This window comes from Cnephaeus nilssonii, assembly GCF_951640355.1.
Source record: "Cnephaeus nilssonii genome assembly, chromosome: 6".
NCBI classification, from domain to species: domain Eukaryota; kingdom Metazoa; phylum Chordata; class Mammalia; order Chiroptera; family Vespertilionidae; genus Cnephaeus; species Cnephaeus nilssonii.
In genome coordinates this window covers 76,106,614-76,130,079 of record NC_137077.1, presented here as the reverse complement: position 1 = coordinate 76,130,079, position 23,466 = coordinate 76,106,614, and the positions used below count along the sequence as shown (strand labels likewise).

The 23,466-nt window shown below is 39.7% G+C and overlaps 1 protein-coding gene across 1 annotated transcript in view; it reads right to left on the bottom strand.

The window, feature by feature from the left end:
- Positions 1-23,466, bottom strand: part of TMTC2 (transmembrane O-mannosyltransferase targeting cadherins 2) — a 416,162-nt gene that overhangs the window by 151,232 nt on the left and 241,464 nt on the right. Inside the window, exons 5-6 of the mRNA XM_079775789.1 lie at positions 1,801-1,886; positions 1,096-1,280 (exon numbers count right to left, since the gene is read on the bottom strand). Coding sequence (XP_079631915.1) covers positions 1,096-1,280; positions 1,801-1,886 — 271 coding nt within the window. The remainder of the gene's footprint in view (positions 1-1,095; positions 1,281-1,800; positions 1,887-23,466) is intronic.

Here is a 23,466-nt window from a genome sequence, read left to right as displayed (position 1 = left end):
TAAAAACAAACAAACAAATTTTCATTTAATTATTGTTTTAAAAACAATTAAAGGAAATGGGTAGGATGTATATCACATTAATACTTAAAACTCAGAGTACAATGTATTTTGTAACATCAAACATTGGAAATAAGGAAACAGTCACAATGTGTCTTAGATCATAAAATGAGAGATGATAAGCAAATAAGCTTGTGGAGCAATGGTTGTAATTTCCCCTTTTTGAAGAGTTGCTCTGAGAAATTAATAGTAAAGAAATCTGTTGCCATGGCCAGTGTTATTCAGTGGTTACAGTGTTGGCAAGTGAAGCATCTCGAGTTCCAGATGTGAAGCATCATTTCCTTGATTCCCAGTCAAGGGCATATAGCTGGGTCCCAGGTTCCATCCCAGCCCCAGTAGGGGCATGTGAAGGAAGCAACCAATCAATGTGTCTCTCTCACACCTCTCTCTCTCTCTCTCTTCCTCTCTCTCTCTCTCTCTCTCTTCCTCTCTCTCTCTCTCTCTCTCTCTCTCTCTCTCTCTCTCTCTCTCTCTCTCTCTCTCTCTCTCTCTCCCCTCCCTCTCCCTCCCTCCCTTCCACTCTCTTTTAAAAATAAAATCAGTGGAAAAAATATCCTTGGGTGAGGATTAACAACACAAAAAGAAATCTGGTAAGTATTCTTTTCTGTTTGTTTTGTTAATCCTCACCTAAGGATATTTTTCCCATTGATTCTTAGAGAGAGTGGAAGGAAGGGGGAAAAACAGAGAAACATTGATGTGAGAGAGATACATAGATTGGTTGCCTCCAGCATGCACCCCTACCAGGGCTGGGGATAGAGCCTTCAATGGAGGCATGTGCCCTTGATCGGAATCAAACCCAGGACCCTTTAGTCCATGGGCTGACACTCTATCCACTGAGCCAAACCGACTAGGGCAGTAAGTGTTCTTTAGCAGAGGGTTCCCCCACCCCCAGATGAATTTCACCTTGAAACTCTTTTAATAAAACAACATTAGCTTCTTAAATGCTCGCAGTGCCCTTGTGATGAGATCATAAGGTAGAAAGCACTGAGACGGGATCAGAACAAGGGGGAAGGAAAAGGGGAGAGGTCTGGGCCTGACCTCATAGTGTCCCTGCTCGTGGTAGAGTTTTCCCAGGTTGTACAGACAGCTGGTCACCGAGCTCTTATGCGCGTGAGGGTCCTTTAGGTTTTCATCAGGGATCTCAGAACACTTTAGGAATGTACGTCGGGCTTCTTCTGTCTTTCCTTGGTTCATCAGAATAATACCGGTGTTTAAATATGCAGCTGAGAGAAAAACATGGAAATATAAATGTAAGAAGATGATGTGCACTGTGGATACAGTAAGTTACCTTTATTTCAATTTACTGTCTATGGATTATTTCTGGTTTTAAAAGAAACCAAGACATAAATACTTAGGCAACAAATACATATGGGAACAATTAATATAGTAAGAAGTGTTGGTATCACTGAAAAATACCTGGAATAGTCTCTGTTCTCAAAAAGTGCAAAACATTCTGAACTTACAATCTAGATGAATAAAAGTTGTATTTATCTGAACATATTAAGAAATGATAAACTGATATCAAAACATGATTAAAATGAGAGATATAATTGTTAGAGGCTTATAATTTGATTGGCAAGTTTTCAAAAAACAGGAGCACCATGCTTTTTTCTCTATGAGGCTGTAAGTCATCAAAATAATTTTCATGCATAAAGAGGAAAAGAAAAAGATATTTAAAAAGAAAAACTAAAAAAAAAATAAACAAAAAGAAAAAAGGAAAAGAAAAACTTGACTGTTACTTACAAGCCAGCGTAGGCCTGCTCCCGATCGCCAGTTTATAATAATGTAGCGCTTCTGCAAACCTGCTGTTCTCCTGCAGGAGTAACCCTCTGCGAGAGGAAAGAGAAATTTGGAGATAGGACCGTGTTACTAGACATAAAACCACAAATCTTTATTTTATGTTTTGAAAATAAAAATGGTTAAGGGGCCATAAAAATGCTGACCTGGTACTATAAAAATAAATTCTAAATAGAAGGAAATTATTCCTCAGGAGAGAAAATGTTGGAGAGGTATCAGTTGCATTTATGTTGCATCAGAAAGTATTAAGAAGTATTTCCAGCCCTAGCCCTATCTGGTATGGCTCAGTGGACAGAGCGTCACACTGTGTACTGAAGGGTCCCAGGTTCGATTCCAGCCAAGGGCGCATGTCTGAGTTGTGGGCTCCATCCCCAGTAGGGGGCGTGCAGGAGGCAGCCGATCAATTATTCTCTCTCATCATTGATGTTTCTATCTCTCTATCCCTCTCCCTTCCTCTTTAAAATCAATAAAAATTTTTTTTTTTAACAAAAGGAGTATTTTCAAAAAGCCCTTTATCCTCACTGAACTTTCCTCTTTCCCACAGTCTTTTCTCTCCCACTGGACAGAAAAACCACCTACATTTCTTCTTGGAGCATGCACATTTTTTTGTCACTTCAGAAAAGAAACCTAAGTTAAATACATATATATGTATATGTGGTTATATGTGTATTTATTTAAATATGAAACACCTCTCTCTCTAGCCATATTTTTTGGGAAATACTGGTCCATGACTGCCCAAAAGACTAAATACAATCTAGGTCCACAGGATAAAGAGTCAGAATTTAATCAGAAACCATAAAGACACAAAGGGAAAGATGAAAGACTATCCACATTGTTATTTCCTTATTTCAGAATTCAGTTCACTACAGACCCTCAGACTCCACACCCCATACTCCTAGGAGGCTCATGGGCAGTGGCCACATGGGTTACCCAGCCATTCCATACCCCACCCTCATGACCTATTTGAGAATCAATTATAATCATGTCTCTGAAAATACAGTGTCAGGGCACTGGACCTAGTTGAAAAGCTCTCACTGAGGCCTTTTTGGCTGATCCCTCTCCTCTTATAATCAGCCAGTATCTTACAGACATTTGGCACCTCTCTGGGGCCTGAGTACTGCTGTTATCAACCACAAATTGCAGATTCTACATGCCAGCTGCTGAGGCTTTTGAAAGGCTGGTAGAATGGAGCTTTGAGAAATGAGAAGGCTACTGATAAAAGCTTATCATTTTAGAGAGTATTTTAAAATCCTCAGTTTATTATTTAATGGGCATCATTAAAAAATATCTAAAGCAAATCATTTTGAAATTAAAGGTCGCTCACTCCTGTCATTAGCATAAATTAATTGCATAATTATTTCTAATACTGTTTGTTAAAAAGGACATCTGTAATGGTGTCAACAAATAAAAAATTTAAAAAGTCACCCGGCCTGCATGCTTTGGTGGTTGAATGGCGACCCAGGAACCAAGAGATCACAGTTCTATTCCAGGTCAGGGCACATGCCCAGGTTATGAGCTCGACCCCCAGATGGGGGCATGCAGGAGGCTGCCAATCAATGACTCTCATCATTGATGTTTCTATCTCTCCCTTTCCCTTCCCCTCTCTCTAAAATCAATAAAAACATATTTTAAAATAATGAATAAATAAAAATAAAAAATAGTTTTAATATAGCAAACCATTTCCAAGTACATGAACATCACTTAGATCTATACATAAATGTACATTTTCATTAAAAATTTTTAACAATTAATTTGATGATAAAATTGATATGCTTTGCTGTTAAGTGTATTTTTCAGTTGCTGAGAACAAAGAATAGTTTTCTGCAGTACTCAAGAGTTTGTGAAAATGTTCTATTGCCTTTAAAAATAGGTAACCTTGATAAAGAGAAAAGACTCACATACTTCTCAAAAAAGGAATAATACCCTTTATAACAATAATTTTATTGACAAAATGCTTTCCAGTTAACTAGCTCATATACTGTTACATTATCTCATTTTAGAAACTTATCTACGACGTTGTTTTCGTCATTTTCCTTTGAGATTCAGATAAAGAGCTGGTTTTCCTTTGATACAGGCTAATGACACCAGAGGAAAAATACCATCCAGTTTTTAATCTCTTCTTTCTACCTTTTTTAGGAATTCAAATCTTTCCATGAGACCCCCTTTATCCAGTATCTTCCATCTCTTTCTGCATTACAGTTTTCTTTCCTTTAAGACCACAAAAATGTCCATGTGCCTGTTAGCATAAAGGCGGGGAAAAACCACTTTAAAACCTTTATTCATTCCTTCATCCGACTACTGCTTATTATTGTTCTTCCATTAGATTTCCTTTAAGAATGTCTATGGTGTACATGTCCAATGGCTCAACTTTCATTTACCCCTAAATCCAGTTTCGGCTCTTTCCCAGAATTCCACAGAATGTCATAATGAAATTTGTACTAATGACCACATTTTAAAAATAACATGTTGATGTGAACCACCCATTCAACTGTAGCATCTATGACTATTGAACTCATCTTCCTTCCTAAAACTGTATTTCCTTTGCTTCTGGAAAACCAGTCACCCCTAGTTCTCTTTTATCCCCGGGACCATCCTACAGAAAATGAAGAAAGTGCCTCTTATTCATTTATTCCTTTAAGGGGAGTTGGTGTTTCACAGGACTTAATTAAGTCTTTTTCTCTTTTCATGATACATATCATCTCTACGTGACATCACGCACACATTCAACTCACATGCTGAATTCTCCCTCCTGACATCCAGCTCTGTTTTCAACAGTTTACTGAGCCACGTCAACCTAGGTGCTCAATGGAATTTCAAAAGCAATACATCCACATCTTAAAAACAGTATCTCCCAATGAAAATAAGGAAATTAAATCTCCTCAATAATTAGGCCCATCTGGTTGCTAAAATCAGAAACCTGGTTATCACTCTTGACTCTTCACTTATCCTCAAAATTCCATGTTTTATAAAGTCTCCAAAGCCTACAGACTCTCCTTTTCTAAGATTCTTTATTCTGCCCCTCATGGTTCATCTTTATGGCAGTCAGAGCCCCTTTATCTTTCCTATCACCTAAATAACTGCAATAGCCCACTAATTAGTCTCCACATAATTACATTTCTAAAGGGCAAATATGCAGCTAGGCTAGACAGAAAGAGCATGAGAGATGAGCACATTTCTTTGACAATGTGCCTAAAGTCCATAAACTTTGAAAACTGATATATGTATTCAGCCTCATGGCCTCCCCAGTACTGATGCATGATATTCCTGTCATTTGCCAATTCATAAAATATACAAAGAAGAGAAAAAATAATTGGCATGGTACCCAGATCTAGACAATCCTGTCCGGCCTGCTTATTCTTTGGAGCAAAATACGCACATGGATATTTGTAGCAGGCAAGTGTCCAGAATTATATAATGTGGCTCTTTAAATTAGAGCATCATCCTCTGCATCATCTGAATAAAGTTAGCAATGGAGTGAGTCCAACCAATTGAAATGGCTATTGTGACTAATTTATCATGGCTAAGGATTTAATTGAGCATCAACTAGGCCCTAGTTTGCATGCTGCAGATGTGAAAAAGACAGAAATGCACCTGCCGATGATGCTCAAGCTACTAGGGGAAACAAGAAAGAAAATAAATGGTATGGAAAATTGCTATGATAGAGGACAGAGGACCAACACCACTGGACAGAGGTTCAGTGGTGGACAAAGGTTCACAGAGTCAAAGTGACAGTGGCAGCAGCTTGAAAAGCAAGCAGCAGTTTGCCCGCAATAAAAAGTGTTATCAGAGGCCCCATGTTACACAGGAAGAAAGAGCGGTCCACAGAGAATTTACCAGCTAGCTCTAGGTCTCATGGTTCATAAGAAGACAAAGGCAGGATTGGAGCAGGTTCTCTGATACTAAATCGCATGCTATTTCTAGAAGAAAAATAAAAGAGGAAATAATTAAAGTAATTCAGTTCTAGATACATGCGTACCAGGTTATGTTTCCTTTGCTCTAAAACTCTCCAGATTTTTGTATAACACTAACTTCTTCTGATACTCAGAGAAGGAATCAAATGCCATTTTGGCAGGTCTGGATGCATTTGGGTCAGTCCTAGCACTAGGACAACCAAGCTTCTGTTACTGCCCTTCTCCACATTGACAGAACCGATTCTTTATTTTACTGAAGATATGACAGGAGAGAACGGTTCACATTGTGATAGTTATGGTGGTAATAATAATACCAGCTAAACTTACTGAGTACTTACAATGTATTATGCACTTTACATATGTTAACTTATGTATTACTCAACGATAATCTTCTGAGGTAGGTTATTCTTACTAGCTCCATATTATAGATGATGAACCTAGGGCAAAAAAAAGTTCAACAACATGCCAAAGGTCACAAAGCCAGTAAGAAGTGTGCTACAATTCAAGCCCAGCAACCTCATTAGTATAAGTAGGATTTGTGTCTTTTTAGATCACTCATACCAAATGACTATTGAAAGTTGATGACATAGTTTGTTTACATGCTGATCAATATAATCTTCTGGTTTCTCTGTTTATAGTATTAAAAATAAGAACACATTTTAATATACCATCAAGCAAGAATCTAATGGGAAATAATTTTATTCATGTTATATGAAGTTGCCTTTCAATTAATGAAAGTGGGCTATACTATACATTAATGTGAAGTTAAAGTGTTTTGGGGGGAGAAATTGAAATAATAAGAAATAAGTTCTCATGTCAGTCACATATATGAACTATGTAAAAAACAAAAAATATAAGAGAGCAAACATTTGGATGGTGGGCACACAGTGCAATATACAGATCTTATAACATAGAAACCCCCACCTGAAATCTATATGATTAAGTTGACCAATGACACCCCAATAAAATTAATTACAAAAAGAAAGCAAACTACAGGGATTAAGTAATTTTCAATAAAAACCTAATCTACCATAATTACATAAAAAATAAAATTTTCTAAAAACTAAAAAGAAAAAGCATGCCCTTCCCCACCACTATCAGTACATCTAAACAAAACATCAGCGATCAGTGTCTCCCTGTAATAGACTGCCCTCTGAATAGTCCTAGCAAAACAAATATTCATGTAAAGCTACCTTTGCCTCAGGTTCTCAAAAAGGTCTTTTAAAAAGGTTGAAATCTGAGGTACTCAAAAGTTATTGAGAAAGCACATCAAATGAAAGGTATATTTTTCAAGAATATGCGTTGCAGTAATTAAGCTGACATCTATGCAGAACACAGGTGAAACAGGGTGCGGTCCACATAGAGTCATGTACCTTTAAAACTATGGAAACAGCCCTAACCGGTTTGGCTCAGTAGATAGAACTTCAGCCTGCGGACTGAAGGGTCCCAGGTTCGATTCCGGTCAAGGGCATGTACCTTGGTTGCTGGCATATCCCCAGTAGGGGCTATGCAGGAGGCAGCTGATCAATGTTTCTCTCTCATTGATGTTTCTAACTCTCTATCCCTCTCGCTTCCTCTCTATAAAAAATCAATAAGATTTGTGGCTAATATGCACTCACCACTGCACACATTGAAAAAACACAAGTCTTTCTTTTAAAAAATACAACAAAAAACGATAGTTTCTTGGTTTCTCCTTTTGATTTCATTTGATTTCATTACTGAATAACATGTGGCACCATTACAACATATTAAACATTGAGAATACAATCACCAAAGAATGAATAAATATTTTTTGAAGGAACTGTCTCACGGTGAAGACAGACAAGCAAAGAATCACAATACAGTGTAAATAAAACATAACGTGTTTTGGGAACCCACAAAAGGTACACTGCCCAAGGTGACAGGTCAGGTGAGGCTCCAAGAGAAGTAAAGAATGCAGGTAATGAAGTTCCAGACACATCAAGCTTTGGAAACTCAAAGTTGCAGAGGACAACATTTTTATCTACTCAGGTTACAGAGGATAACATTTTAGCAGTAATAACAGGCTTCATGGAATTAAATGACTATTTAGGAAGCATTCTGGAAATTGAAAAGTTAAGAACTTAAAATTAAGATTATATTATTTAGAATACTTCAGTAATAATAGTTTGGCTATTCCCTGGGCAAAAGTACTTAGTAATCAAGATAAATCAGATAACAATGTTTACAGGTAATGGTTCACAAAATCAAAGTTATAATCCCTAAGGCCCAATTACTAACAAAGATATCATGTTCATCTTAAACTGAGATATTTTTCTGAATTTTGCTCGATTATCCTTTAATATGTGTAGGTACTTTAAAAGTAATATTTTTTTTCTCCCTCAGAGATAAAATATTATAAATTTTTCATGTTCAACTTTTTATAAGTGAAATTAATTAGCATTGGTTTGGAGCCACATTTGAACTTTTGCATTAATTCAAATTTCCTAATAGAATTGGCTAATTTAGCTAATGACTCCAATAATGAGATTTTATATAATTTAACTGTGAAATAGTATTACTGTTGTCTTTTCATTGTTTTCACAAGATTCATGCTTAGCTTTAGGCTATGTTTATAATAGGACAACTGAAAAAATAAATTTTTAATTTCTGGTATAGAATGGAATAATTAATAGCATGTCATACTCATAAAATACAAATGCCCCCTAATCTTGCCTGATAAAATAGATAAAAGGCAAAAATCTCAAGTGACTATAACAGGAAGTCAACAGAACCAAACTCATATTCCTTTTGAAAAACAAACGCTGTAAATAAAATAAGTTACTACTACATGAATCAAATGAAGTAATTCCAAGGGTTAGAGCAACACAAAAGCTTAGGATATAAGTGGCTAATATGCACTCACCACTGCACACATTGAAAAAACAATACACAAAAACATGATCAGTCAGGCTTGGTCACGTGACTAAACTCCGCCCAAGGAGATGAAAGCGCAGTGAGGACATGTCCTTACAGAGGGAGCATGTTCCTCTGACCTTTCTGCGCTGCTGACTACAAGGCAGAAATCCTGCCCTGAAGATTGTGGAGAACAAACTAAAAGGAGCCCAGGAAACAGCCCTTCATGAAACTGCGCTACACACCTGGGACTACATTCCTCGGGACTACTGTTTGTAAGAGGGAAAATGTAAACTACTTTAAACCAGCAATTTTCAACCTCTTTCATGTTATGGCACACATAAACTAATTACTAACATTTTGCAGCACACACAAAAATACATTATATTTTTTGCCAATCTGACAAAAAAAAAGGTATAATTTTGATTCATTCACACCAGATAGCTCTTGCAGTGTTGTTGTCTATTGTCTTTTTTTTTTTTTTTTTTTTAAATAAGGGAAAAGAAGTCAGTGCCCCTAACAAAATAGTCAGGTATTGATTGCACCTTTTAAAAATTCTTGCAGCACACCAGGGTGCCTCTTGGGGCACAGGGGTTGAAAATTACTGGTTTAAGCTAAAGTTATTTTGGGTTTCCTATCATTTGCAAAGCAACCTCTCCCCAAAATGTCACATGCATTATTTTGTTTTGTTTTAATTATATAAGGTCATAAAATAAGTGACATAAAGTATGGCTCTCACAGATCATTTTAAGGAAAACTTTTTTTGATTACATTTCAAGGAATACAAAGTATGAGTTTGGTTTTCAGTGATAACCAGAGTAGGCAACTGTCAAGTATCAAAGTTGCAATTAAAATAATTTATTAAAATATATAATTTAAGAGCATAATGAGTATATGAAATTGTAACTCTTAGATTAAGCTCCTAGACATCAGAGTGGTCAGAGTTTTCTCTTTGCCCAAAAGAATAATGATATCAATAATATTTTTTATTTAAAAATTAATTAATCCTCTCAATTCCCAAATAGCTAGAAAGAGGGAAACCCACATTAATTATCAAATGAAATAGAAATAGGTAGGACTGTCACCAGAGAAAAAAGATTCAGTGAGATATAAATGATTGAATTTGAGCTTTGAGGGAGATACCTTTGACAAAGTTATTCATATTTTCTGATCTTACGCAGCATTTCTCACCCTAGGATAATAGAGTTTGTATTTGAGGACCAAGCAAAAGAATTTTCTCTACTCATATTTTTTCCCTCAAATCATTCTTTCTTTCTCTCCCTTTCTTTTTCTTTTTTTTTTTTCCTTTTAATAGGTAAAAATGACATTTTTACAAAGATGACTATGGGTAGAAAACCACAAATAGAGGAAGTGAATAAAGTAGTTACTTTTTTATTTAAGACACATAACCTCAACTTATTAGAATAGTAATATATCTGCTACAAAAAGCAAAATTTAATTATATACTTAATTTAAACTACTGTTAAATTATTACAAATGATTATTATATACAATACTAGAGGCCTGGTGCCTAAAAATTCATCCATTTGGGTGGGTACCTCAGCCCGGCCTGTGCCCTCTCACAGTCTGGGAGCCCTCAGGGGAAGTCCCACGACAGCTTAGGCCCACTCCCCCCAATCAGCCCACCTGTTCACCTCCCACAGAGGGAGGCCAGCATTTTTCAACCTAGAATAATAGAGTTTGTATTTGAGGACCAAGCAAATCTGGCCTCCCTTTGCAATCTGGCCTCCTTCTGTGGGAGGCGGCCAAGTAGGCTGATCAGGGGACGGCATTGGCAGGTGAGCAGCCAGCCCCACCCCCCCCCCCCATCGGTGGCCACCAGTGGCCTCCCTCTGTGAGAGGTGACCCAGCGGGCCAATAGGGGGATGGTGCTGGCCCCGCCCCCCACCCACCAGTTATTCCACCTTTCAGTTGATTTGCATATTACCCTTTTATTATATAGGATGTGCTGTGAGAAAACTAAAAAGATGACCTTTCTAGAAAAAGTTAAATTCTACTGGAAAGGGAAATGAGCAAGTTGTTTTCCCACTCCGTGCTTCTTATGCATGAAGAAGAATGGAAACAGAGATGGAGAAGAAGAAAACAACCATGCAACGTGAACTCATTTCTAAAGTCGCGTAACTGCCAAGCAGTTTTCAGAAAATATAGTGAAGCCTCCTCTTTGCTCTGACACAGACCTGTTTATCTGTTCTAAATTGGATTTTATTTATACTTTGACAATTAAATAAAGTAGAATGGCAGCCTACCTCATAAAGAAAAGGTTTTATTCTAACCTGTCAAATATGGAGCAGTAGGCGTCTGATCAAAATGATTGTTTAAATATTTCAAATGCATTCGCAAACACTTTATCAATTAACACTAGGAGAAAATGAATAAGTAGTAGCTCTTTTTTAGAAAAAATATTTTTTGTTTAGGGTCTAAAGAAATAAATATAGTCTCACTATAGTACCGAGTCTTCAAAATATGTGAGGTCTCAATTAAATGGAACATTCATTACAAAGGTATTTCTATTCTGTGACAGGTCCAGAGCAAGATGCATCATTACTGCTATCTGACGTAATTCTCATAATAAACCTATTTTACAAATAAGCCCCATTTTATAAATAAGGAGCTCCAAAATCAGGATGGTTATTCACAAATCTATGTTGCTAATTATTGTTAGATCTAGGATTCACAGAACTATACTGTATATGAATATATGCATAATTTGTTTTATACCTACCTGTCCTCTGAATATATAATTAAGGCTATATTTTTCTTTGCATATCATAAAATAATTATAGGTGTGAATATACTTTCCTAATTAAAAAACAGTACCTAAGAGGAAGAAGGACACTTAATACTGGGTGCCGTCATGATAGCATTTCCCACATTATATTATTTATTTTCATCCATACAATTAACAATGTAATATATTATTGCTTTTGGCTGCAGAGTCATAAAAACATCAGGGAGAAAGGTTAAAACCCTTGCCCACAAAAACACAGCTAACAAGTTTCAAGATGAGATTCAAATTCAGAGCTGCCAGGCTTCAAATCACACTGTCTTCCCATTACCCCACATATGTCTTCTGGGAATATGTCCCTATTCTCCATTTCAGTATTAATAACTGCCCTCTCTCTCTGGTTCATGTACCCAATGCTTCTTCATTGTCCATATCAACATATTTCTCTCTTTCCTTATTTATACATGTCCATCCCAATAAACATCTAGCATTTGCTTCAAACGAAGATCAACTATAGCCTCCAATGCCAATCAACTTTACCAAAAAATACATAATGAACAATGTGCTTGTGTGATTGCTAATTTTATGTTTTCACTTCACACAGAATGACCAGCTATCTGGTTAGACATTCTTTCTGAGTGTGTCTGTGAGGATGTTTCTGGAAAACATTAGCATTTGAGCCAGTAGATGGAATAAAGCAGATTACCTTCCTTAACACGGGTGGGCAACATCCACTCTGAGGAGGGCCTGATTAGATCAAAACAGAGGAAGGGAGGATGAGCTTTCTCTCTCTGCCTGAGCTGGGGACACTGATCTTCCCTGAGACCTCCTGGTTCTCAGTCTTTCAGACTCAGACTGGAATTTACACCAGCCTCTCAGGCCTTCACACTACTACACCATCTGCCTTCCGGAGTCTTCAGCTTGCAGAGGCCACTTGCAGGACTTTTCAATCTTCATAATGATGTGAGGCAGGACCTTACAGTAAATCTCTCACTCATATACACTGAGTGGCCAGATTATTATGTGTTCAGAGATCATAATAATCTGGCCACTCAGTGTATATCCTATATAATAAAAGGCTAATATGCAAATTGTCCCCTCAACCAGGAGTTCGACCAGCAGGCAGGCCGGCCAACCACCCATGTCCCCTCCCCCTGGCCAGGCTGGCCGGACCCCACCCATGCATGAATTCATGCACCAGGCCTCTAGTGTGTGTGTGTGTGTGTGTGTGTGTGTGTGTGTGTGTGTGTATATATATATATATATATATATATATATATATATATATATATACTAGAGGCCTGGTGCATGAAATTCGTGCATGGGGTCCCTCAGCCCAGCCTGTACCCTCTCCAATCTGGGACCCCTCAAGGGATGTCCAACTGCCCGTTTAGGCTCAATCCCAGTAGGATCGGGCCTAAACGGGCAGTCGGACATCCCTGTCACAATCCAGGACTGCTGGCTCCCAACTGCTCGCCTGCCTGCCTTCCTCATTGCCCCTAACCGCTTCTGCCTGCCAGCCTGATCACCCCCTAACCACTCTCCTGACAGCCTGATTGATGCCTAACTGCTCCCCTGCCAGCCTGTTTGCCCCTAACTGCCTTCCCCTGCAGGCCTGGTCCCCCCCAACTGCTCTCCCCTGCAGGCCTGGGTCTTCCCCAACTGCCCTTCCCTGCAGGCCCGGTCGCCCCCAACTTCCCTCCTCTGTTGGCCTGGTCACCCCTAACTGCCCTCCCCTGCAGGCTTGATCGTCCCCAACTGCCCTCCCTTGCAGGCCTGGTCCCTCCCAACTGCCCTCCCCTGTGGCCTGATCACCCACAACTGCCGTCCCTTGTAGGTCTGGTCCCTCCCAACTGCCCTCCCCTGCTAGCCATTTTGTGGTGGCCATCTTGTGTCTACATGGGGGCAGCCATCTTTGACCACATGGGGGCAGCCATCTTGTGTGTTGGAGTGATGGTCAATTTGCATATTACTCTTTTATTAGATAGGATACACACACACACACACACACACACACACACACACACACACATACTGAGTGGCCAGATTATTATGGGTTCAGAGATCATAATAATCTGGCCACTTAGTGTATATACTTCATTGGTTAATTTCTCTGGAGAACCCTGACTAATACCACTTGCAAAGAGGTTCCCTTGAATTACTCTTGCACTCAAGACCCACTCCTTTTCATGAAAGTGTTTACCAGTGAGTATAGGTATATCCTCCAAAAGTATAGCCAGTGAATAATTAGAAAGAGAAAAAAATTAACAACTAATAAAAACTTCTATTTTTCTTATTATATAATTATATCAAGTTTCCCATCATTTTTTAAAATCTTTGCAACAGCACTAGGAGATGTCATAACCCAATTTTGCAGAGGAGGAATAAGGATGAAGTAAACTAAGGAAAGTCTGTCACAGGATAAATACATGGGAGGTTTTAATATCTACACTAATAAAAGAGAAATATGCAAATTGACAATCACTCCACTACACCCACCAGCCAATCAGGAACGAATATGCAAATTAACCCAACTAAGATGGCGGCGGCCATGGAGCTGGAGCGAGCAGGAGGCTTGGGTTGCCCCCAGTGATGGAGGAAGCCAAGCTTCCCACCTGCCCTGGCCGGCACTGGCCTCCGCTCAAGGCTACAAAGTTTCAATTATAGAAGATAAATAAATCCCAGATACCTGCTTCCAGCCGGCCCTGGCCTCCGCTCAAGGAGGTGCTGAGAAAAAAAAAAAGAAAAAAGAAAAAAAGAAGGGGCTTGGAGCCTGGATCGCTGGGGGCATGGCCAGCCTGCAAACAGCCCTCAGCCCCTCACCCAGGCTGGCCACATTCCCATGGCGTTAGGGTCCCCGCTGGGGGGCTTGGCCAGCCTGCAAACAGCCATCAGCCCCTCACCCAGGCTGGCCAGGCACCCCATTGAGGACCCCCACCCTGAAGAGGGTGTGGCCAGCCTGAAAACGGCTCTCAGCCCCTCACCCAGGCTGGCCAGGCACCCCAGCAGGACCCTCCACCCTGAAGGGGCTGTGGCCAACTTGAAAACAGCCCTCAGCCCCTCACCCAGTCTGGCCACGCCCCCTCAGCGGGGACCCTCACCCCATGGTGGCGTGGCCAGCCTGCAAACCACCACAGGCCTCTCACCCAGGCCGCCCCACGCCCCAAGGGAACCCCCACCCTGATCCGGGACACCCTTCAGGGCAAACCAGCTGGCCCCCACCCATGCACCAGGCCTCTATCTATAATAATAAAAGGGTAATATGCTAATTAGACTGGGAGTTGGGAGACCTTCCAGGAGACCTTCTGGACATTCTTCTGGACAAAGCATGGTGGCGGGGCCGAGGTAGAGGCGTTAGAGGCCAAGAGGGGAGGGCAGTTGTGGGTGATCAGGCTAGTGGGGGGTGGGGCCATTGGGGGTAAGCAACTGACCCCCACTGACGACCTGCTCGCCCCCAACTGGCCCCCTGAGGTGATCAGGACAGTGGGGGGGCAGTTTGGAGTGAGCAGGCCAGCAGGGGGGCAGTTGGGGTGAGCACACTGGCACGGGGGGCAGTTGGGGGTGAGCAGGCCGGCAGGCAGAGTGGTTAGGAGCAATCAGGCAGGCAGGCAGGCAGGTGAGTGGTTTGGAGCCAGCAGTCCCGGATTGCAAGAGGGATGTCCGACTGCCGGTTTAGGCCCGATCCCTGTAAACCAGCAGAAGGACATCCTTCGAGGGGTCCCAGATTGGGGAGGGTGCAGGCTGGGCTGAGGGACACCCTCCCCCCCATGCACAAATTTCATGCACCGGGCCTCATATATATATATATATATATATATATATATATATATACACACACACACACACACACATATATATAATTATTATATATATACACACACACATATATATATATGTGTGTGTGTGTGTATATATTATAATTATATATATACACACACACACATATATATATATATAATTATTATTATTATTATTGATTTCAGAGAGGAAGGGAGAGGGAGAGATAGAAACACCCATGATGAGAGGGAATCATGGATCGCATGGGAGGTTTTAATTTAAGTCTGTATAATACCTAAGCCCATGCTCTTAAGTATTTGCCTCCAAGGTGTAACGGTACCACAGACTTAAATTACTCAAAAAAGAAACTTTTTCCTCTCCTTCCTTCCCTCCCCATGAAAACAAATACTATTCTGGTAGACCTATATTTTATTTCTAGTGTTGCAGTCAAATTTCTTTCAAATATTTCCTTCATCCTATAAGATCACAGTATGATTTAAAACAAACATAGTTAAGAATTGAAAAGTATCTAATACAAACATTAAAGACATTTGTCCCAATGGTTTAACTTTAAACCTATATATAGAGATTTGCTATTTATTCTTTGCTGTTTACAGGAATTATCCAACATGGATGACATATTATGCAATTTCTTGAAGGAGAAACACCAGTTGGATGGTGTGTAATCCCTCTGGAGGAACCCCTAAGTTGAGATCCAGGCATAGGCCAAAGTCTGATCTACTTAGTGGAAGTCAATGCCATTAGACTGTTGATTTGTTCATTCATTCATTCAAAATATATTCTGAAAGTGCCATTATAGAGATTTGATTGCTAGCAGAAAAGAGAGACAATTTGAAAAGCAGTAACAGAGTTGTATTCAGGGTTCTATAATATGTAGTGTGGAAGTCCATAGCCAGAAAACTTGACTTAGACTCATTTGTTCAGGCAGTGTGTGTGTGTGTGTGTGTGTATGTGTGTGTGTGTGTGTGTGTGTGTGTTGGGGGGGGCACATTTGTGAATTCCACAGGAATCAACATGCTCAAAAAAATATTACTTAAAAAAAATAAGCTTCAGAGCCCGATTCCGTCATAGATACGGTTATAATCTGGGTTAGAGATGTTCCCATGGGCACCGCATGATTTAGTGCACTTACTCACTTTAAACATAAATGTTCAACAAAGTGGGTGTTTTCTTTGTCCCTTAGCAGCAGTGCTCTAACAAAAGTCTGCTGTTGAAGCAATAAATTATGAAAGGGGAAAAGGTATCATGTATCTCACAGACCAGCAGGAATAGGTGTTAGGTCACACAAGCAGTTTCTAACTTAAGAACAAGCAAGATGAGTTCCAAATATGCAAGTCTATCTCTTTTTTGCTTGGAATGGATTTTGCAACCTAGAAACAATTCACTCATAGGCTTATCCTGAAGTACTTGTAGGAGAGAAGGGAAACACCATTTATAAAAATGTTCCTGAAAGTGCCTTTGCAGATTTAATTTTGGTGCTCAGAAGGAATGCCCTTTCACTCAACACAGGGGTCAAAGAGAGCAAGGATCCATTCATAGCAGTAGTCATCACTTACTGGTACTAGCAGTGGGAGCAGGAGGCACATTGGTGCTTAAGGCTGGAGATAGGGGGGAAAAAGCTGGAGGGGAACCAAAAGACATGAATGGAATGATGGAAGGTTGGTGGCTGAGGTGCCAAATGAAGAGGAAATTGGTTAATATTTTCAGTAGCATTGGTTTTATTCTCTTTTCCATTCACATTCACTGCACCCTTATGTTTTATAAAGGTACTGGCCTAGCCCCAGAAAAAATTCTCAGCCCTGAATGCCTCCCTGTCTCTCTCCCTCTCCCTCCCTCTTTTCTTTTTAGAACAGGGCCTAGAAATTGGCCAACTTGCTTGTCTTTTCTCCCCATCAGTTGCTGCTTTTGCTTAAAATTGCACTCTCTTCTCCAACCCTAAGTTGCAGGAGAATGTGTATACATTCCAGGAGTGCACCCATCCCTAAATCTGGCCTTTGAGAGTTAGAGATTTTTATAAAGATTTTTACTTCAAACAGGAAAAGATATAGGGGATACACATACACATACAATCACAAACAAAACAAAAAGGCTGTTCATAGATTACAAATAGTGTTGGAACCTGGTCTACCTCTAGACTTGAGGACAGCTCAGATTATTCTCCTAACCTGGAATTTCTATTCTCTAAGAAAGAGCCTGCCTGTCGTTTTCTGAGACTGCTGATGAGATGGGATACACTAAACAAGTTGGATGAAGTTCTCCTTTAAAAGACCGGAGAGAAATTTCCTAACACTGTTCTCACGATCAGAACAGCAAGATGGGATCATTCCTTCCTCTTGCCTTTCATCCAAATACCATCTAGTCACATCCAACAAGGGCCCAAAAGGTGAAACAAAAGTGGGGGTACTATAATGAAAAACAGTGGAGGCACCAAAGTGGACATACAGAAGTCCAAGAGACATATGAAAACATGCTCAAAGTCACCAATCATCACAGAGATACAAAATAAAATGACAAAGAGATATCACCTCACACCTGTCAGAGTGGCTATCATCAACAAATCAACAAATGACAAGTGCTGGCAAGGATGCGGAGAAAAGGAAACCCTCGTGCACTGCTGGTGGGAATGCAGACTGGTGCAGCCACTGTGGAAACCAGTATGGAGTTTCCTCAAAAAATTAAAAATGGAACTGTTATTTGACCCAGTGATCCCATTTCTAGAAATATATCCTAAGAAATCAGAAACACCCATCAGAAAGAATATATGCACCCCTCTGTTCACAGCAGCACAATTTACAATAGCTAGGATCTGGGAACAGCACAAGTGCCCCTCAGGAGATAAAAAAGGTGTGGTACATTTACACCAGGGATGGGAAACCTTTTTCCTGCCAAGGGCCATTTGAATATTTATAACATCATTCTCTGGCCATACAAAATTATGAACTTAAAAATTAGCCTGCTATATTTGATCAGACATCTAATTAACACATCCGCAATGCCCTGGCATGGTCAGACCAAGTCATTTTGAGGCCTTATATGGCCCACAGACCTGATGTTCCCCACCCCTGATTTATACCATAGAATTCTATGCAGCTATAAAAAAGAAGGATCTCTTACTCTTTGAGACAGCATGGAGGGACCTGGAGACCATTTTGCTAAGTGAAATAAGCCGGTGAGAGAAAGACAACTATCACAAGATCTCACATATATGTGGAATCTAATGAACAAAATAAACTGACAAACAAAATAGATCCAGAGACATAGAAGCATGGAACAGAAAGACAAATCTCAGAGGGAAGGCGGGGTGAGTGATGGGTGGGGAGAGATTAACTGGGGAACTCTCATATGCATACTAGAGGCCCAATGCACGAAATTAGTGCAAGAGTAGGCCTTCCTTCCCCCAGCTGCCAGGCACCAGCTTCCCTCTGGCACCCGAGACCTGGGCTTCCCTCAGGTGCCGGCAGGCATCTGGGACTGGGGCTTCCCTCACAGCCCGGGCTTTGTCCGTAAGGTTGACTGGAAGGACGTCCAGTCTAATTAGCATATTATGCTTTTATTATTATAGATATGCATAGGCCATGGACGCAGACAATAGTGTAGTGAAGGTGTGAAAGGGGCAAGTGTGAGGTGGAGGGAGTCAAAGGGGAAAAAGAGGGGGGGTACATCTATAATACTTTCAACAATAAAGATAACTTTAAAAAATAATAACAAATAGAGAAAAGTTCAGCTAACATTATTTCTGAGGCAAATATGAATAATGCTGTCTTTGGAATAAAAATTCATAATTGCTCAATTTGCTTGTCTTCTCAGCCTCCAAACCCCCCAAAATAATAACTTTTTAAAATTTATTTTGTACTTAAATAAGCAAATTCATGACACATTAAAGAAACAAAAAACAGTGGAGGCATAAAGCAAAAAAGGGCATCCTTAGGTGCTTTTGGATTCTGCAGAGGTAAACAGGGGCAGAGGAAGACACAGAGAGTGGGAAGGAAATTTTCTAAAATGATCCAAGATGCACCCTTTATACACGAGGAGTTTAACAATGTATGTCCCTAAGTTATGGACCACATCCTATATAATAAAAGGGTAATATGCAAATTGACCCTAATGGCGAAACGACCAGGAACGATGGGTAACTATGAGATGCACTGACCACCAGGGGGCAGACACTCAATGCAGGAGCTGCCTCCTGGTGGTCAGTGTGCTCCCACAGGGGGAGCACTGCTCGGCCAGAAGCCAGCTCATGGCTGGCCAGCACAGCAGTGGTGGCAGGAGCCTCTTCCGCCTCTGTGGAAGCGCTAAAGATGTCCGACTAACGGCTTAGGCCTGCTCCCCCTGGAGCAGGCCTAAGCCGTTAGTCGGACATCCCCTAAGGAATCCCAGGCTGCCAGAGGGATTTCTGACTGCCAGCTTAGGCCCAAACCCCAGGGAGCGGGCCTCAGCCATCAGTTGGACATCCCCCAGGGGTCCTGGACTGCGAGAGGGTGCAGGCCAGGCTGAGGGACACCACCCCTCCCCAAGTGCACAAATTTTCGTGCACCAGGCCTCTAGTGTATAAATAAATATACATTCAAAAAACATTTATTGACTTTGTACTGGGAACTAAGCACTATGCTAGGCACTCAGGATATACTGGTATACAAAAACCTTGCTTTCATGGAGCGTGCGTGTTAACAATATACAAAAAATTAACTATAAATTTGTATTTAATTAATATGACAATATATAGTTAGGAAATTATATTGTTCATGAGAAGGTGATAAATATGTAAAAAAAGGAATCAAGTAAAGGAAAGTAGAATGTAGGAGTGATGGAGGGGCTGTAGCTTAAAAAGGGTGCAGCTGGGAATCCTCAAGCAATTCTCTGAAGCAAAGAACTAAAAAAGGAAGTGATATCAGATATAACTTAGCCATAGAAACTATTTAACATGTTGTGTCAAAAATAACATATAAAATTAAAAAATAAGCAGATGATAAGATATTAATTTTTAAAGTTCATTTTTATCTTAATATTCAGATGTCCTCAAACTTCAATTATACTTTAAGCAACTTCTCCATCATACTGGCAAATCATAGATAGCTTCTTTATGAGAGTAAATAAAATGAGTGGAAGACAAAAATCCACTATATTTCCTGGTGTGTCTAGAAAATAATTTTTAAGTCACAGGAATTGGAAATCTGCAGAGGACTGGCTGGAACCACACAAGTAACAAATATACATCTGTTCATTTTTCTCAGGAGCAGAAGAAAAAGGATACTTTCTTTTTCCATAATGTAAAACCTCCGTCTAAGAAAACTGAAGTTAATTTACTTGAAATTCTGCTGCATATCAGCCTATACTTTCCATGTGAGCATAATTTTAGGAACAACAAAAAAATGCTTCTAGCTATTTAAGCAACCTTCAATCAGTTATAAAGTTAAACCAAACAAAAGGCATTAAAACAGGATATGATTATGAATTTCTTTATAAACCTCTTTTATGGGCTTTCTAAATCATATCCTCAAATTTACCTACAGTGCTCTGGATGAAAATGACTATAAAATTAAAGGCCATTTTAATGAGATTTCAGAAAAATGCCTTTCATCATTTTTCCAACATGGAAAATAGTTTAACTCTCTTAACACAGTTAATCTTGAATGAATATTTCTACATGGGAAAGCATGACCCACACAGTGCCATTTAAAATTACATTTGTAATAGAAAACCTAAAATACAAATGAGTATTAGAATGATTTAATCTTCTTTCTCTTGCCAGGCTCCAATTTCTCTGATTTCCCACCAACTTTACTTTGGGTTAGGGTGGCTAGGGCAAGGCTTAATAGTTTCAGCAGGCAATCCTAGACACCAATACTACAATGTGTAGCTCCCATTGCTATAAAAGAAATAAGTGTGAAATAGTAAGTGGTTTAATTTAATTCTATTCAAAAGCATTTGTTGAGATCCAAGGAGGTACCAAGAACTTCACTACGTGCTAAAAACAAAGACAAATAATTTACATCCCCAGTTCCCAAAGAGCTCTTGTGTGAATTTTAGTGCTTTAGTCATTGTGTCCATGCATTTTATAGAATACTATTATTCTCTGGCATATCCTGTAGCTTTGGGATGGCAAATGCTTTTATACTATACTACATTCAGAAGAAGTGAGTAATATATCCAAATTTTTAAACCCGTGATTTATGCCACTATTTTTTTTGTGATTTTTTTTTATTGTGGGGATATAAAAGTCCCATAGAAATACTTAACCTCATAGTACATGATCTTTCGCCCATTTTCACCATTCTTATTGCCCAATCTATCCATCAGCTTCAATCACATCCAACATCTGAGTCTTATTTCCTTCTCCTTGAGCACACCTTATTCCACTTCTCTACCAAGCTCCTTAAATATGGGTATCCTCCAGGATGTCACTCATGGTCCTTTCATTTACCCTTATACATATTTCAAACACACACACAATTTACAATCAGTTTCAAATGACCTACTTAGATAATTATAACTCCAAAGTCTACACTTCTATCCCAGAATGCTCTCATGAGCTGTAGAAACATATTCCAGTTGCCTAGTGGAAGCCCAATAGTTATCTGAAACATACATAACTGAAACTGAACAATTTTCCCTAAAACCACATTATTTGTTTGTTTTCCCAGTGTAACTCCTCTTTCCTTTTTCTTTTCATTATCTTTTATCTCCAGGTTGAGTTAGGTCTCTTTGTCTATCTTCTCATGGTAATATCAGCTTATCCCTTAGAGAAAATGTTACTGTATTACTTACATATTTTAAACCCAAACTTAAAGCTACTTGAGGGTAGAACCTATAGTCTTATTCTGCTATTCCTGCCATCTAATACAATACCTTTCACTCTGAAGGCACTCAATAGTCATTAAATATGAATAAATCAGTGAATCCTTATTTCCAACACATGGATTTGCAAATATGCTTATATCCATAAATGTACTCAGAAGAGCAATCCATATTAACAAGACTTAAAAATGGTCACTATTTGATCAGAAATGGTGAAAACTAGTGATATTTGACATAGTTGTTATAAAAATTGGGGATTTTAGAGTGGCAAGAAAAGATATTTCACCTTGAGAGCTAAACAGTAAAATCAACTCACAATGAATCAGAGAACAAGTATACAAAATTAACTGTGGAAAGAAGATGGCTTCTAGTTATCTGACTATATTAACACAACATTGTGAGAGGGATGTCCAACTGCCGGTTTTGGCCTGATCCCTGGGATCAGACATCCCCCGAGGGGTCCCAGATTGGAGAGGGTGCAGGCTGGGCTGAGGGGACCCACCCCACCCCATGCACGGATTTCATGCACCAGGCCTCTAGTTATTATATAAAAGCCTAAGTGACCATTTGACTGGTAGCTATGATGCACACTGACCACCAGGGGGCAGACGCACAACACACAGGCATGGAAACATGGAACAGATGGATGAATCTCAGAGGGAAGTGGGGAGGGGGAGGACGGGAAGAGATTAACCAAAGATCTTTTATGCATACTAGAGGCCGGGTGCATGGATTCGTGCACCAGTTGGGTTCCTCAGCCTGGCCTGTGGGGATCGGGCCAAAACCGGCAATCCGACATCCCCTGAAGGTTCCTGGATTGCAAGAAGGCGCAGGCCAGACCGAGGGCCCCCATCAGTGCACAAATCCATGCACCAGGCCTCTAGTTTCATTATAAATTAATTCATCCAATACTCCTTAACTTGAGACTCTAATACTGTAAATTGAATGGTTTCAATACACAGGTAAATAGGCTCACCAAATAACTTGTGATTCCCATATTGCCTTGACTGGACTTTCAGTCTTTCTAGTACTAATGACCATATAGTGCAGGAAATTCCATGAAAACACCGAAACACAGGGTATTTCTAATTCATCTGTTTGTTTTTGTTATCTAAGTAGGTCTCTCTGGGAATGATTACCTCAGTCAACTAAGCACCAGGCACCTGAACAAATCCAAATTTTTCCCTTGGACCACTTGCAGAACCTCAGTGAATAATACTACTGAATGCTGTAAGATGAGCTCTCATGTTACATACAATTTGTTATTTTAACTATTTAATCACATATGATGCTTAACAACATAAAATCTATAGTAGAAAATGTTTTATCTTGTGTTTGTTTGTTTTTTAAAATTGACCCGGATATATTCTAATCATAGCTTCTCCGTAAAATCATTTCTGACTTCCTCTTTACCATCCTGCAGACGTCCAGTTCATTATATAGTAATCATTTTGCCTTAATCTATTCTGGCATCTTAACAAGACA